The sequence below is a fragment of the Betta splendens genome, chromosome 3 (genome assembly GCF_900634795.4).
Source record: "Betta splendens chromosome 3, fBetSpl5.4, whole genome shotgun sequence".
NCBI lineage: Eukaryota > Metazoa > Chordata > Actinopteri > Anabantiformes > Osphronemidae > Betta > Betta splendens.
The window spans coordinates 515,001-532,356 of NC_040883.2; the positions used below are offsets into that span (position 1 = coordinate 515,001).

General features: G+C 47.2%; 1 protein-coding gene and 1 long non-coding RNA gene across 3 annotated transcripts in view; one reads left to right on the forward strand and one right to left on the reverse strand.

Moving 5' to 3' along the window:
• Positions 1-7,081, forward strand: part of smad3a (SMAD family member 3a) — a 14,235-nt gene extending 7,154 nt beyond the window's left edge. Inside the window, exons 2-8 of the mRNA XM_029144118.3 lie at positions 2,481-2,674; positions 2,758-2,892; positions 2,983-3,105; positions 3,753-3,965; positions 4,035-4,172; positions 4,855-4,999; positions 5,690-7,081. Of these exons, the coding sequence (XP_028999951.1) occupies positions 2,481-2,674; positions 2,758-2,892; positions 2,983-3,105; positions 3,753-3,965; positions 4,035-4,172; positions 4,855-4,999; positions 5,690-5,813 (1,072 nt within the window). The 3' untranslated portion in view covers positions 5,814-7,081. The remainder of the gene's footprint in view (positions 1-2,480; positions 2,675-2,757; positions 2,893-2,982; positions 3,106-3,752; positions 3,966-4,034; positions 4,173-4,854; positions 5,000-5,689) is intronic.
• Positions 7,082-7,217: 136 nt separating this feature from the next.
• Positions 7,218-16,154, reverse strand: LOC114852069 (uncharacterized). Of its 2 annotated transcripts, XR_008694177.1 has the most exons (4): positions 15,879-16,154; positions 13,234-13,342; positions 12,475-12,681; positions 7,218-9,251 (listed from the first exon to the last, which is right to left on the reverse strand). It is a non-coding gene; the product is annotated as an uncharacterized LOC114852069 (long non-coding RNA). The 2 variants fall into 2 exon arrangements; XR_003785314.3 differs by lacking the exon at positions 7,218-9,251 and having other exon boundaries at positions 12,007-12,681.
• Positions 16,155-17,356: the final 1,202 nt, after the last annotated feature.

A 17,356-nucleotide genomic window follows, 5' to 3' on the forward strand; every position in this document is an offset into this window, starting at 1 on the left:
ATGTTTAATTTGACTGGGGCCGGCACAAATGGACGTCAACCTCTCACAAAGGTTCTGTTCTTGTTGGATGAGGTCAGTTGGCGCTGATGGTTGGTGACTTATTTGAAGGTGGAATTACTGGTACTCAGGGATTAGAACCGTGTCCTCACAGACGGCCAGGTTGGATTTCAGTCCCATGTTTGATAGGTTCTTCTTGGCTTCTCTCTGGGTCCTCTTTGGCTACTCTTTGGGTTCTCTCTGGGTTCTTTGGGTCCTCAATGGGTTCTCTCTAGCTACTCTTTAGGTTGTCTCTAGCTACTCTTTGGGTTCTCTCTAGGTCCTCTTTGGCTACTCTTTGAGTTCTCACTGGGCTTTCTCTAGCTGCTACTCTCTGGGTTCTCTCTGGGTTCTCTCTGGGTTCTCTCTGGGTTCTCTCTGGCTACTCTCTGGGTTCTCTCTTGCTACCCTCTGGGTTCTCTCTGGGTTCTCTTTGGCTTCTCTCTGGGTTCTCTCTGGGTTCTCTCTGGCTACTCTCTGGGTTCTCTCTTGCTACTCTCTGGGTTCTCTCTGGGTTCTTTGGGTCCTCAATGGGTTCTCTCTAGCTACTCTTTAGGTTCTCTCTAGCTACTCTTTGGGTTCTCTCTGGGTCCTCTTTGGCTACTCTTTGAGTTCTCACTGGGCTTTCTCTAGCTACTCCTTGGGTTCTGACTGGGTTCTCTCTGGGTTCTCTCTGGCTACTCTCTGGGTTCTCTCTGGGTACTCTTTTGGTTCTCTATGGGTTCTTTCTGGCTTCTCTCTGGCTTTCTTTTGTCTTCTCTGTGTTCTCGCTGGCTACTCTTTGGAGTCTCTCTGGGTTCTCTCTGGCTACTCTTTGGCTTCCCTTCGGCTTCTGTCTGGGTTCTCTCTGGCTACTCTTTAGGTTCTCTCTGGGTCCTCTTTGGCTACTCTTTGGCTTCCCTTTGGCTTCTGTCTGGGTTCTCTCTGGCTAGTCTTTGGGTTCTCTCTGGATTCTCTCTGGGTTCTTTCTGGCTTCTCTCTGGCTCCCCTTTGTCTTCTCGCTGCGTTCTCGCTGGCTACTCTTTGGGGTCTCTCTGGGTTCTCTATGGCTATTCCTTGGGTTCTCTCTGGGTTCTTCTTGGCTTCTCTCTGGCTTCCCTTTGTGTTCTGTCTGGCTATTCTCCCGATTCTCTCTGAGTTCTTTCTGGGTTGTCTTTGGCTAATCTGGCTAAACTGTTTCAGTATTTTATAGTACAGTCAAGTATTTTAAAATGTTTATCTTATGGAGTCGTGTATTTGTTCTGTTGGTGATTCACACTCCTAACTGGAGTGGACCATCAGGAGACAAAGCATTGTCCGAGCCCAGTCAGCCACATACTGACATCACACCCTGTCCTGCATTCAACACATCGTCACTGCGTCACCACACAATTTCACAACACACATGAACTTTTGTGTTTTCCTTCTAAACTATTGTTCATGATTCCATTTGTCTTTGTCACTTCAGTGTTTGTTTTCAAAGCCAACATCAGCCTTTGTCTCTAGTTGTGAAACAAGACGACACAGTAGCAAGTAACAGCTGAACCTTTACACACACAATGAATGAGCGAACCAACCGGGCCAGAACAAATCTGCTTTTAGGTCAGTTGTGCTTCAGACTTAGGCTAATAAACTATGTTTATTATTCATCGGCCCGTATTCTGTTGAGGGTTTCTTACATTAGCAGTAAATCCAACAGGGCATGGTTCAGAAACCAGTGTCTCATTGAATCAGTACCATTTTATCCCTGAAGCCTCACCAGTTGGTTCCAGCTCTTCTGAGGCAGTTGGTTGTAAAGTAAAAGGTGTGTGTTGATAAGCTGTTCTGCGCTTGGCTGCAGGTCTGAGGTGTGACGGCGAGACATGTTTGTCACATTCTGTTTTTTTTTTAAGTGATAAGTTGAATATACATGAAGCACCATTAACATTTTGTGACTAAAGGCTTTAGTCATGAAACATTTAAGCCATGGTCCTTCACCTATTGTTGACCCAGATGAGGCGGTGCCAGGCTTTAGTTTTTGGATCCTTGTTTTTGTTTGGGGGCTGATATTTGTCCTTCTGAAGGCTTTAGTTTAAGCCTTTGACCCTTTGTCTGTATGTGAGGTTGAATGGATGAGACACAAGAGCAGCAGGCACATATGTGGCTGGTGCCTCTTGCGTAAGATGATCAGTGTTTTTTCTCTTCCAAGGATCATTGTTCTCATAGATTACAGGAGACAACCCTGTTATGATGTGTCCGTCTTGATGCCACACCACCTTCCTGAACCACCATTATTGTATATGCATGAGTGCAGTTATACTCAATGAAACACAATTAAATGACTGTTATATATGCTGTAATCCTTTCCCATTTATTATTAGAAGCCGTCCCCACTCAGCTGAGGCCATCCTCAATAGTTTGATGTGTGGCTCTGCCCAGCGTCAGGACTTTTACAGACTCCACTGCCTCTTTCCTCTCACTTCAAGGTCTCTGGATGGACGCCTGCAGGTCTCCCACAGGAAGGGTCTGCCCCACGTCATCTACTGCCGCCTGTGGCGCTGGCCCGACCTTCAGTCCCACCACGAGCTGCGAGCGGTGGAGCTGTGCGAGTATGCCTTCCACACAAAGAAGGACGAAGTGTGTGTCAACCCGTACCACTACCAAAGGGTGGAGACACCAGGTACGACGGCTTGGAGCCACACACCTCAGTGCTTCTACCCCACCCCTCTCTCTGAGCTTTCTTTATGTCTGTCTATTGTGCAGTGCTTCCACCAGTGCTGGTGCCCAGACACACAGAAATCCCCAGTGAGTTTCCGCCGCTGGACGACTACAGCCATTCGATCCCAGAGAACACCAACTTTCCTGCTGGCATTGAGCCCCAGAGCAACTACATACCCGGTAGCAACACAGTCCTCATGTGGCTTTAACTTCACTGTACCGTAGCTTAGCCTTTGACAGGCCTGTAACTGAGGCTGTGCCTCTCTACAGAAACCCCACCACCAGGCTACCTCAGTGAGGATGGAGAGACCAGCGATCACCAGATGACCCACATGGACACAAGTTCCCCCAGTCTTTCACCCAATCCTGTTTCCCCAGCCCACAACAACTTAGGTAAGGACTCTGTGTGTGAGAGAGGAAACCAGCTGATAAAAGCGCTATGTGAATTGTTCAGAATAACACAGTGACAACATCCTGTTCTTGAGGATGAAAACACACCAGGGACTTTGTCTTTAGAGGCGTTGCTGAAAAAATACAAACCAAAGCAGGGCTTCAAAACACTGAACTAGAAGCAGCTGAAGGTACTAACAGCGACCGTGGCCAAGCAGTCATTTGACCCTATGGTTCTGTTGGTTATGGCTTGTGGGTAATAAACCCGGCTTTGACGTGAACCAAGATTTATATTTATTACTGTGCAATAACCCTCCCAATGACCTCATACTCACTCTACCTGTACTGTATTGCATTGTACTGTGCCAACACGAACTGTTCTGTTGCTGTATCCTCTAAATCTTTACTTGCTGTGTGAAGTAATTTTCCCACTGTGGGACTTCTTTTTTTTCTTATCTAATCTTATCTTAGTGATGTATGTTTGAGGCTGTGTTCATCCCCCCCCAGGTTTCACAGATTTAATCGCTTCCTGTTATTGTTCGTCTTTGTTGGTTTATTAACTCCTTTTTTTACACAGTCCTTTTTTTGCATTTAATCCCCTCTCGTGCCCATTCCTAAGGTATATGTTATTCTTTGTGTCCCTCTGTTAGACCTTCAGCCAGTGACATACTGTGAGCCGGCCTTCTGGTGCTCCATCTCATACTATGAGCTAAACCAGAGAGTAGGAGAGACCTTCCATGCCTCCCAGCCCTCTCTGACAGTGGATGGATTCACAGACCCGTCCAACTCCGAGCGCTTCTGCCTGGGCCTCCTGTCTAATGTCAACCGCAATGCAGCTGTGGAGCTAACGCGCCGACACATTGGTGAGGTGATGATAGATAATGTGTGAACTGACTGCCCATGTCTTCATGGTTCTGTCTGTTCTCCCTCAGGCCGTGGAGTTCGACTATACTACATCGGAGGAGAAGTGTTTGCGGAGTGTCTCAGTGACAGCGCCATTTTTGTCCAGAGCCCCAACTGTAACCAACGCTACGGTTGGCATCCGGCCACAGTCTGCAAGATCCCTCCAGGTGTGTGTCAGCAAACTAAAGCAGGACGAATGGGGAGATCAAGAGTGAGCAAACAATCAGGAGAGGGTTTAATGAGTCCAGAACTAAAAACCACAGCACGACTGGAAATTCAAAACACTAGTAAACATAAAGCTCTGGATTGAATTACAAATAATCCAAAGTCTGAGAAAACGAAGTTGTTGCAAAGCAGAAGAAGAAACATACTATTTGGAAAATACTAGAAAATAAAATCACTACAGAGAAGGAACTAAGGCACGAAGTAACAGACAGTGAGTGCGAGGTCAATAGGGACGTCTGTATATATTGTCACGCTGTCGCTAGAACAGCGACAGCGTGACAATATATACAGACGAGAAAACAGATCCTCAGCACACGACAAACCCACAGCGCTGGGTCGTTAGAGGGTGGAGCTTCCATCCATCAACACAGAGAACCACACATTTCTCCCACTGGTTTGAAGAGGCCTCCTCCATGTGTGTGCTTGAGTGTGTGGGTTAATGATGGGACGTAAATACACACCCTGCTTTTAAAGTCCAGCCTTTAGCTGATGCAGCTTCACCTGCTTAGCAGATATGCTGCTGCTGCTGCTGCTGCTGCTGCTGCTGCTGCTGCTGCTGCTGCTGCTGCTGCTGCTGCTGCAGCTGCCCCAGTGAACACGTTAAGGATTTGTGTTTCCCTCCAGGATGTAACCTGAAGATTTTCAACAACCAGGAGTTTGCTGCTCTTCTGGCCCAGTCAGTCAATCAGGGCTTTGAAGCCGTGTACCAGCTCACCAGGATGTGCACTATACGCATGAGCTTCGTCAAGGGCTGGGGAGCAGAGTACAGGTCAGATCCACCGCAAATGACACATGAAAACAGGCACCAGTCACCTCCCACAGCACATGGATACAAACACGCCAGACTATTTTTACACAGACACATGTGTGTTTTCCACACAGTCAGACTGATAGTAAGGAAGGATAGCTCAGCCCTGAGGGCTCCATGTGCTTCAGGTTCTTTACCCTGAACTCCTTTAGTCTGTTTCACAAAACGCTTTCATACTCAAAAACAGACCAATACCTGACAGTTTTACATAGCAGGAAGTTATGTAAGTGATCAATGCTGGCATTGACTCAAAACACAAGTTTTTACTGTCCATTGTTGTGTCAATTCACACAAAAATGAGTCATCAGCTGAAAGGAGCCAGGCTGAGTCTACACACATCTGTAGCTGTTCCCCATGTTTAGGCTCTTCAGGCTAAACACTGTTATCGGAGGCAGAACTGTCTCTTGTACTCTGTGGGAAATGTAATAATAGTGTTTGAATGAGGCCTAGGGTGAAGCAGGGAAGATGATTACTCAGGTCAATGTTAATGTTAGAACTATACGTCTGATGGTTAGTACCAGTGAGACTCAAACCATGACACCGGAGCCACGTGGTGGGTCACAGTTTGACACCCTGTGCCTCCAGTGCAGGACAGTGTTCACTTCTTCTCCCCACAGCTGACGGTGCTGATGTTCTGCTTGTGTCTGCCAGGCGACAGACGGTGACCAGCACCCCCTGCTGGATCGAGCTGCACCTCAACGGGCCGCTGCAGTGGCTCGACAAGGTGCTCACCCAGATGGGCTCCCCCAGCATCCGCTGCTCCAGCGTCTCCTAACGGGGCGCGTCCCCCAGCACCTTCCTGCCGCGGCTAGAAGCCAGGCCTCGGCTGCACCAAGAGCAGGGCAGGATGCGCTCTGTCCACTTTTACTTCTTTACATGTTTGTGGGAGAAGGGTTGGTTCTTCCACTAAGAGATTCTTATCTTCTTTCCTCTTTTAATGATACTTCTTTTTCTATGTTTATTTTTTGTACAGATCCTAATCAAATCATAGATTTTAAAAGTCTTTTGACATTTTTTTAGCATTAATAAGAACTTTGTAAAACACATGTAAGATTGTGTTAAATGCATTTCACTCGTTTTTGTGTCTGGGCATTTAATACATGATAAACCATTGTATGAAGGAACATACAGAACATCAGGCCTCAACAACCGGTGTGTGTGACTGGAACAACGAGATGCCTTTACTGTGTCAGCCGTTCCAATTTTGGGCCTTTCCTCCAGCTTTGGCTTTATGCATAGACAAAACATAGAACATGACTCGTGAACAGAGAACCATGAACATTACACAAGCAGGATTCTAGAGACTTGAAAGTCTGTTTTGCTACCAATTATTTTTGTATGGCGAGAAGGTGGCAGCAGCTGTTGTTACTGTCAGGTGTGGACATACGAGTTGTATTTTTCTACCTGTAGCCACGAGGCAGTTTCTGCTTTTACAAAGGGAAATGTAGATAAACGGAGGCTTGTAAATACCCAGGAGTCATTGTGTGTAGTGTGTTGGTGCCGCATGCAGCTCGTAAAGCAGGAAGACGAGGAAGGAGTTTAAGTTTGATAAAGAGTCTTAGTTTTGGTTCTTTGTAACTCCCACCGACGTGGACTTGTTTCATCTGGTTCTGTAACACTAGACAAACCTTTACTGTTTTTACTGTGTTTATTGACATGAACCCAGCTTTGGTGCCACAGCAGCCTGTTCAGAGGCTGAACATAAAGCCATGTGACGTCGGACTTCGTGGGTGTCTTTAACCTCCACATTCTACAGTGGGACGGTTTCAGAGGAAGTAGCATCTACCGATCTGAAGCAGCTTGGCTCTTTGTGGAGCTGCTGGTCCCAGTCCCAGGAATCACCCAGTGGGAAGATGCTCCTGATGTCAGTGCTCGCGTTTCCCCTTTTAAAGTCGTACAGTAGTAATTGTTTTAGTTAGTAGTGGTTTGTGCTTCTGCTCTTTTTAACCTTTTTTTCTCTGCCTATAAAACCTTCGTGTTGCTTTATGTTTCTCTTTATTATTGCTGGTCTGTGAATAAAGTATATATCTTGTGTGTTACCGAGCACGAAGTGATTGAAGTGGTGTCGTATTGGTCTTACAGTTCTTATTCTTATTTAATAATTGTGGTTCCTTTACTTCGGTCCGTTTCCTTCAGTTTGGGAAATGTGTGACCTCAGACACAGACGCTAATTCCAGGGCTCATATTTATCTCTGTCATGTTTTCGGTCTCAGTTACCGTTTTATTTTGAAGGACTTCCTGTTTCGACTACAACAGCTGCTCTCATGCCAATCATCGGCCCACGTCAGACACACCTGCCAGTAATCATGTAATCAAGCTCCAGTATTTAGCCTCCAGATCACACACCAGTCACTTGCCAGGTGGTCGTGTGTACTCACCACTCTCCAGCATTGCTGTATCGCTTACCGTGTCCGTGATCTTGCTCTTGTTCTGTACCTTGACTCCTGCCTGCTCCCTGCCTCTACCTCTGCTGTGGACTCCTTTGTACTTGCGCTGAAAGCTCAGCTGTGTATGATCTTTCCTGCCTTGACAACGACTGTGCTAATAAAGACTGTCATCAGTTAAACCACCAACCTGGCTGCACTGTGCATGTGGGTCCAATACCTGCATGATCCTGACACTGTCCCCTCATTGCTACTTGGATGTCGACTGTCAACTAAAGCCAGCGCCTGTCACAGGCTTTGACAGGCGCTGTTACTGTGGACAGTGGCAGCAACAAGGGCTGCTTGATTCTGTTACATGTTCTGAAACGTGAATCCTTCCACTGTTTTACCTGCGTCCAAAGCAGCAGCAGCAGGTGATCTTGACCTTGTGTCTCCACCTTTGTCTCATACAGGACAACGCTCTTACGTCATTGAGTCTGTGGTGGCAGGAAAAGAGTAAAAGTTAAAACCAGTCTAGAGAATGTGACGTAAAGCCTTACAGCCTGGACTCAGTCTGGTTGTGATCCCAGACAGGAGAGGGTAAATACTCCCCTTGGAGTGTTTCAGCTCGATGCTGCCATCTGCTGGACAGATGCTCCGTGGCCTGATGGTCTGAATGTAGTAATGCTTCATTTGGCCCGTCAGGTATTTAACTGCTTCCTTCGTTTGCGCCTCTCTTTTGAAGCTCCATCGTTACATCAAGGCCAATGCAGCTAAGGGTGATGGAAAGAGCAGAGAGGAGCTGTCGGCTCCTCCTCCGTGGGAACGTCACTGCAGCAGGTGATGAAAGGACGGCGTGTACGCGAATCCATCTCTGCAAAGGTCACCGTTTGCTGTCAGTCGCGTTTCCTGCTCCGGCCTGAGACGTTACCATGAGTGAGGGCTGCAGGCATGCAGCAGCGCCGGCGGCCACAGAGCCGGACGGGAGCTGTCAGACCGTCCCAGCATTCACAGCACACATGCACCAGGTTTATCAGCAGTTTGCTTTAGTTTTGCACCGTTTTTTTTCTTGTCGACCACAGTCAGACATTGAAGACAAACGTTTCCTAACCTCAAAATGAACAGGACGTTTTGCCCTGATGTTAATAATACAGAGCAAACCAGGAACAGGTCAACATATAACCAACATATTTACTGACGTCCGTGTGCTGTCCGCGCTCTGATTAATGGGGCTGCTGAAACCCAGGTGCTGACCCAGAACTAATAGCACTGGACTTAAACAAGCTGTCCCACCCGAGAGCTGCCTGCACCGACAGCGACCTTCATCCCTGTGAATCACACATTTGCTTTGATGCTTCTAAATCTTCAGGTGCTTGAATATGACCTGGCTAAGTTTCATTTTGGTCCTTTATATGAGTTGTTAAATGAGAAGTTGTCACATGTTTTACACTGAACTACGCACCACTGCCTCCTGCTCTGGCTTCAAATGATCCTCGGTGTATCTGCCAGCAACATTCATCCTGCCCAGATTGTTTTTGCTGAGGGCAACAGCTGGGACATAATGAAGCTTTCAGGCGCTTGTTCTCCCGTCATGTAGCTCCAGCCTTTGTCTGCTTCCACCAGATGTTCAAAAGGCTGCTGCCAAAGCAGAGACCAGCGAGCTCCTGATTGTAGGCGGTCGTTGGGTTAATTGCTCGTTTCATGTTTATCGCGCGACGACCTGTCACGTGCTCATGTTCGTCTTTTGTGTAGCTGAGAAAGTCCGTTTGACAGGAAGCTGCTGTCCGTCCTGCTGTTCTGTGAGATGGAAGCTTGGATGATGTTTTGGTGTTTGAGGGGCGTTCAGGGACCTGGTAACAAGCACAGACAGTAGATGCGTATCCACGTCCACACTCAAAAAAACATTCTTGCCCCTAATAAAACATATTTATAATTTTTAAGTTTTATATACATCTTGCCCGTAGATAGACTCCAGCACGCCCGCCACCCCACGTATGGGATTACGCGGTAAAAATGTATGTAAATGTAAATGAAAGTAGTATATACATGAAAAATAGGATTTCAAACGGTTATGTGGCTATAAATAACCATCCATTTTCTACCCCTTCTTCCCGATCGGGGTCGCGGGGGGCTGGAGCCTATCCCAGCCTGCTGAGGGTGAGAGGCAGGGGACACCCTGAGCAGGTCACCAGTCTATTGCAGTGCAACACAGAGAGACAAACAACCAATTATGCACACGCAATGGAGAGTAGACAATTATTAATTGCATGTCTTTGGAATGTGGGAGGAACCCAGAGAGAACCCACACAGACACGGGGAGAACATGCAAAGTCTGCAGTAAACTTCACACAGAAAGGCACCTCACGCGCTTATTGCTGTGAGGCGACAGTGCTACCAACTTCACCCCCAAATAACCAAGTAACCCTGTATATTTATACTTCTATTTATTTATTATATATATATATATATTTATATTTGTTAAGTATTCCCATCAGATGCTAGTAGTCCACTCGTGACTCAGTGGATTGGGCAGCAGCCTAGAAAGCAGGAGGTTGCAGGATCAAATCCAGTTGAATAACAAAGTTCATGCTAAAACCTGGAGCGTTCTGCATATGTGGCTGCTCACTCTCAGTGAGGGAACAGGTCAGATACAGAGAGCACAGTTAGCCCAAGGGGAATCAATGAGGTGTGACTTATTTTATATAATTGTGTCACATGAGCAATGTAATCCTTTGTTCAATGGCATAACCTTAACCTGACTGAAAGACTTTACATTATATGTCACCTATTACCTATTTATGGGATAAAATTACATGGAAAAAATTAAATTACATACATTGAATTACAAGTCTTTGTTTTAGGCATGATTATTTTTTGAGCGCATCCATCAGAAGCTTGATGGATGTGAATGTGCGCATGGATGCTTCAGGTGGTTTTAGGTCCAACAGCTGAAAACACACATCACAGCGGAACCAAGGTGAATGGAAAATGGAAACACATGCATCAGCTAATAACTTCCTGTACTTCCTCTATTTTTGTGACGTTGAGCCTCTCTGGTAATGGCTCCATGGAATCACTGGAGTCATTTTGCAGTTTAACTGAATTAATTGGGACTAAATGTTTTACATGTGTAATTAATTCAGATGGTGTGATGTGTGAAGCCTTGTTTGAGTGTGGGGCATGTACAGAAACCTCCACGGGCTCTGCTGTCACCCATCAGCGCACATGTAGATGTGTAACATCTGGCGCAGCCGCTGCCATCGTCCCCCCATCATTAGCTTCCCCCGTTGCTCCAGGGTTCATAATGTCGTTAGCTTACACAGAGATGCCGTAAAGCGATGCTACACCACGTTCTGAGCTGCTTTTATTGGAGCAGCCTGCACAGGGACACCATAACACCAGGGCTTGAATTTTGTGCGTCAAACATCATTTAATTTGGGTATTGGGCAAATAAAGAGGATCACGCACGGAGCGGCGCCATCAGACCAGCTCCACATCTGGATTTATGGCTTTCAACCCAAAGTCCAAGTTGCACCTTGGCTGCATCACTTTTAATCGAATGTGCAGCCACAACGACGACAACGAAGGCGATGTAATTACAAGCAGATGGGAGCCTTTATTCACACTTAAGGCAATGTCGTGTGTTGGAAATGCTGTGTAAACAAGAGTAATAAGAATAAGAAGTCCTGCTTTTGCAAGATGTCCTTAAATATTCAACAGCACCGTGTAAATTTGTTTTAAATGAACTATGCTGTGATATGAAGGCTGAGCCAGAGGCAGGTCGTGTGTTCAGCAGCTCATCTAGTGAAGGTGACGTGACGACGTCTCCTGTTGAACCTGACTGAATACACTCAGAGCCTCTACATGTGTAAATGCTTATTTACTTTCTAACTTTTCTATTCCACGTGTTAAGAATAGTGTGGTTCACCTGTGTTTACGTGATCGGAGGGTTGGACTCATGCAGCTGTGCGTGTTCCAACGTTGTGTCTGCTGGTTGGAAACGTGGAATGAGCAGATGAGACCTTTTACAGTTTGTGACGCTGCTCTGTGTCATCTCACTGTAACTTATTCCACGTGACCCAGTAGCTAAATGTTTGTCCCCATTTAAGTTGGTGCAGCTGTTTGCAGTTCAGCTTCTTTACAACAGAGGTCACTAGAAGCTGCTCGTTTCCTCTGCCACTGTCTGACGTTCCTGTCCTGCTGCAGTGGTGGAAGTCGTTCTTGAAGCCACTTTTAAGCAGCAGCTTGTATCTTATTTCCTGTGCGTCTGATTCAGCAGAGCTGCAGTAGGCTGCTTTATTTATGCCGCTGCATTTTTATGCATGACAGTTCTGCTGAGGGGAAAGACTTGCTCCAACGTTTCCTCTATTGATTTTGGTGCCGCTTTGATGTGAATCTGCGCCAGAAGTGTCACTTAGATAAATCACTGTTAGTCCAAGCTGGCACCACTCAGCGCTGGCGACAGAAGGGAGAATTCCACACGGATCAAATAAATACAGATGTGAAGTAATTAGTTGTTCTCCCAAGGAGTCTGTTGTGGGCACGTTAAGGATGAGACCATTCAAACAGGAGCAGGAACAAGACAGGACATGGTGTGTGTGTGTGTGTGTGTGTGTGTGTGTGTGTGTGTGTGTGTGTGTGTGTGTGTGTGTGTGTGTGTGTGTGTGTGTGTGTGTGTGTGTGTGTGTGTGTGTGTGTGTGTGTGTGTCAGCTCTTTGATCTGAATCATAAGGAACAAAAGCTCAGCACATCCAGGACATAATGCTGCCATTAACATAAATGACACATCTTTGTGAAACTGAAACCCACATTTTCTCTGCTCCTGCAATTAGAGGCTCCTTCAGGAGGGGACGTGTTTATGCCCAGCAGTTAGCAGCGCATTGATTTAATACGTTTGTAATCAGGACGAACAGCTTCAGGCCCTCAAATGTTAATTTTTCCTGCTGCTTACAAAGTAGCCTTTGATTTTCTGTCAGCGCAGTAATTACAGTGTTTTACCACTAGATCGGCAGAGAGCTTTGTCTTGTCTAATTATGAGGTAATCATGGCCGCGCTGCCACGTGTTGTTCCTACCTTTTTTGTTAATACTATTTAAATTTTACTTTTTCCGCTTCTGGCTGTCTCCTTCCTTCTGGTCTCTGTGACACAGCTGATGACGGTGCGTGTGTGGCTGCTAGCAGTTAATTACTGGAGTAAATGGTTGAATCAGAGCCAGGACCTTTGTGGCTGCACAGTAGCAGCAGCAGCACAGACACAGGCCTGCAAAGGCCTTTTCACCATCTGGGGACAGAGGGAGAGAAAGGGAGAAAGGCTCGGTTGGTGTCCGGAGCCTCAGGGTCCGGCTCCATATGGAAGTGGGCTTTATTGCACACCTTGCTGTTTTAATCAAAGCCTGTTCACAGAGCCCAGAGCAGCGGCGCTTGTTCCTCATTGTCTCCAAGCACAAACACTCAGCAAACCTCTGAAGAGCTGTGCAGCACTTTAGGCCTCAGATGTGGATGTGCTACGGTCTGTGTGTGTGTGTGTGTGTGTGTGTGTGCGTGCGTGCGTCGTGCGTGCGTGCGTGCGTGCGTGTGTGTGCGTGCGTCGTGCGTGCGTGCGTGCGTGCGTGCGTGCGTGTGTGTGCGCGCTCTGATGTAATTTACCCAAAGCAGGAATCAGAGGAGACACCTGCTGTGTGTGGAGTTGTTTCTGTAAATGGATGATGCCGTTTCCTCAGATTCCATCTGAGCATTGAAACTAATGGGATTCAGCTTCAGAGGCGCGTTAGCACAACACTGGGACATGTGTTAATAGCACCATAAAAGCAGCAGCCAGCAGCATCCGACTCACGTGTAGCTGCACCCGAAGCTGACTATCGCCCCCACAGTCCCAGCGTCAGACGGAGGCTCTGAGGGTGGAACAGGCAGCATCGCCACCGGAGCCACTGTCCAACAGGACCCTGAGAAGGAACAAGACAAAAGCTCAGCTGTAGCTCAGAACCACTGCAGGGACTGAGCAGGAGAGAAAACAGCAGCACGATGTAATCCAGATGTTCACACAGTGTAATGAAGGGGCTTCACTATAGCATGTGAACAGCCTGAACAGTCAGAGCCTCCTCCTCGTGCGGCTCCTTGTATTACAGCCTTTGTCATTACTCGGACTTGTGATTAAATTTAGCAAAGTGCTGCCGATAGCTGAATTGTCCAGACACCCTCAATTACCATCTAGGGAAGGTACCTGAGAAGCCTAACACAGCAATTAACAACTTAATTAAGTGCCAAAGCCATTGTGGCACTTCTGTGGCCGTGCAACAAGGGGCCGATTGATTGCAGGCGATTGCCAGTTGGTCCCTAATCGATCGGTCCATTGATTGGCTGGGACTTGGGGGGGGGGTCTACGGCGTCTCAGAGGAAGTAGCCGTCACGCCGCTGTTTGACACACTGATAATGACCTGCCACTGGCTGCATGCCCCGCCCCCTCACACCCACATCTGGTGTCAATCACTCACACACAGGCTGCAGCATCCTCAGTTCACACACACACACACACATACAACACGTGTTTGCTCACAGCTTATGTGGATTATCTCTGGCCAGAGTTTAATATCATCATCATAGTTGAGTCAAAATCTTTAGACTCAGGGGTCTTATTAGAAAATAGAGAAACACATGGGGAGAGATGAGATGAGGCTGTAACCCCTGGGGAGCAGTTAGGAGCTGGATGTGGGAGGGAAGTGGAGCGCTGGTAAGATGTCACATAAACTGTCATGTCTTATTGTGTCAGTGGAGTAATTCCTATTTAAAGGCTTGAACTTTGACCTTGGAGGAACTCGCTTAGTTACGCGGCGAAGTGGAGGAGCCATGAGGCCATAACATATGACTCAGCTGAGCGTGGAGGCGGCGTAGATGACGGACCCACATGCACAGCACAATACGAGGTTTTCTGGTGTTAAAGAGTGTCGTTTATTCCAATATGCAGAGTCAAATCCAGGCAGGGTCATACACAGGAGGTCAAGCAGGTTAAATGGGATCAAGCAGAGACGTAGTCAGGAGCAGGCACAGATCAGATACGAGAGGTGAGTACAATACCAAACGTCAGGCGTTGAATCGTGGTCGGGCCGGCAAGGTCGGTAACAGGCAGTAGCAACAATCAAGGCAGACAAGGATCAGGCAGGCTCAGAGTCGGAGGTCAGAACTAGAAACACGGTACACAACAGGGCTAAACTAAGAACGCTGGAAAGTGGTGATCTCACGCAACAATCTGGCAACTGGAGTCTGTGAGGGGTGAATGCTATATACCGGTGTTGATTAGTTAACTGCTAACAGGTGTGCTGAGTGATCCGGGGACTGAACAGAGAAACAGGAAGTATACAAAATAAAACAGGAAGTCCTTTCAGTGTGAAGGGCGGGTGACAAGCCCGGACGTGACAGGCTGGACCGATGCCGTCAACACAAACACTGATTATTTACAATGAAGTCCAAATGTTCTGAAGAACAGTATGGAGTCAAATTAGGGTCAGATTAGCTCTGCGCGTGCGTAACCACACTTCAGGTACAGCTTGGTGCTGTGTGGCATGGTATAGCCCCACTAAGTACAAGTACAAATCTGGTTACGCACACACACATCTGGTTACGCACACACTCATCTGGTTACGCACACACACATCTGGTTACGCACACACAGATCGGCACAAATCTAATCTGACCCTAATTTGACTCCACAGCCCAGCGTCCGTCTAATCCACATCCTGCATCCACCAGTAGGGGGCAGTGCTACACGGATGAACCTGTGACGTGAGATGTTCTGACTTTGCAGCAGAAACCAGTCAGAACTGATCACGTGTTTGTGAGGCCTGACTGGGAGCAGTGTGAACACATTTCACTGGTATCGGCTTAGTTTGGTCCTGTCAACAGCTGAAGTTTTCTTCATAAATACACCATGACAAAACACTAAAGAGATTGTTTTGAGCTGATGGTCCTTATCTATTTCCTTAAGCAATAAAAACATGGAGAGAAAATACCTTTGAAAACATATGAAAGGCTCCAAAGTCCTGAAACATTTTAATATGCAGACATTTCAATAGTTGAAGCAGAGCAAGGCCAGCACTGCCCAAACATCCTCTTTGAAACCCGCCTCCATCACTTTGCATTCAGGTTCAATGCAGAACAGAGAAAAGCATGAGACGTTTGAAGGCTGGGTCCAGGTCTTATGTGTCTGTACCCTCGGTTCTGTCACATTGAAGCTAATAGAGCCTCAGCTGCATCATCGAGGCGCCTTTAATGAAACACACACACACACACACACACACACACACACACTGACAAATAAGACCTGACAATAATAGATACAACAATACACATGGTTTCCCTGTTAGTGGCGGATGTTGGACACAGAGTCTGAAGAAATCAGGGTATGAATGAAAACCAGCACCACATTAGTTCCTGCTCAGAAACAAGCTTCACTTCATGCTGACGCTAAAGTTTAAACACACTCACCATAAAACGCTATTGGTCCAGTCGGATGAGCAGTAGTTCAGACGGGTTCCGTTTGTTGGTGGGACAATCTGATGTGACGTCATGAACGTTCTCAACCTGGAGCCAGAACCACTTTATGAGCCGCGCGTCTGTCATCTGTTAGTATTGATGAAGTGAGCGGATGCGTTGGCTGATAGTGTCCTTTACAGCACACAAAGGATCAACGGTTTCAACATCCTGACAGTGTGATTCTGCTCCTGCCACGCAGCACGGGCCACAAGGACCTGGTTCACACACCAAAGGTCAGTGGCATCGGACTCCCCCAACACTCGCTAAGTCATTCACTTCATCTCCTATCAATTATTGACACGCAGTTGTCAGATGAAAAGCCAGCCAGACTTTCCGTTGATCTGTGCGATGAATATTTCAGCTGACAAAGGCGGCCACATGATACCGAGGCCGCGGGTCGGACAGAAGCTCCGTACCGTTCACACAGATACACCGACTGTATGTGACAAACGTACATGTAACAGGAAGGTCAGTACAGTTCAGCAGCGCCGGCACAGAGCAGAGCCCGTTATTTATGTGAGGCCCGTCCAAACGCAGCTTCTGTGGAGACGACACAGCTCATAAATTCCTCTGGGCCTATGAGCAGGTCAGGAAGGCACCAATATTTCCTCTTTATTAGAAACAACATGGACGCATGAAGACGACCTCGGAGGTGGATCTGAAACACGGGTTCCCGGCCCGTTTCTCCCCAGGCCTGATACCGGTACCTATTCTTATCTGCTTCATCACAGGTCAACTGGCGATGACGTAACGCACAGCTACAGCGCCTCAGCTGAAACGCCGTGACCCTCCTCACATCTTGACCTCAATCTGGCGTCTGCGTGTTGAAGGCCCATTTGAGGAGATGGTATTGATCCGAGCAGCGGCTCTAACAGCATCAATAAACAACAGGCTTCAGGCTTCAAGGCTGAGTGGACATGTCTCTATTTCAGCTGCAGGGTCCTGCAGACGCACGCTGGCCCGCTTCTCCTGGTCAAAGTAGGTTCGGCTCCTGCATCAGCTCGTGTAGTTTGTGAAGACTTCATCAACTCAGACATGAAATGATAACCATTGCAGGAGCAAACACAAATGTACTTCCACCTTAAATAGCCATAAATCTATAGGCGAAACCCTCCAGGACGTCTGTTCTGTTGTCTTCTTTACTTGCTTCTTCCTCTTTGCTGAGAAAGTTAAATAAGTGCCTCAAATGTTTAGAGTCAAACTGAGCTCACTTTGTGCTAAGCAGCTCATCAATAGCAAGAAAAGAGGCAGGTGCCTGATAAAATGGCTTTTAATTACCAGACAGTAAACGTTGGCCTTCTTCCTCCTGCTAAGTCAGGGCTTTGATTTCTGATAATGTGATGTGTAATGTTGCTGACTGGGCTTCATCCTTGTTGCCCCTAAAGCAAAAGGACCTAACGTCAAGTCCTGGGAGAGCATGTTTGACAAAG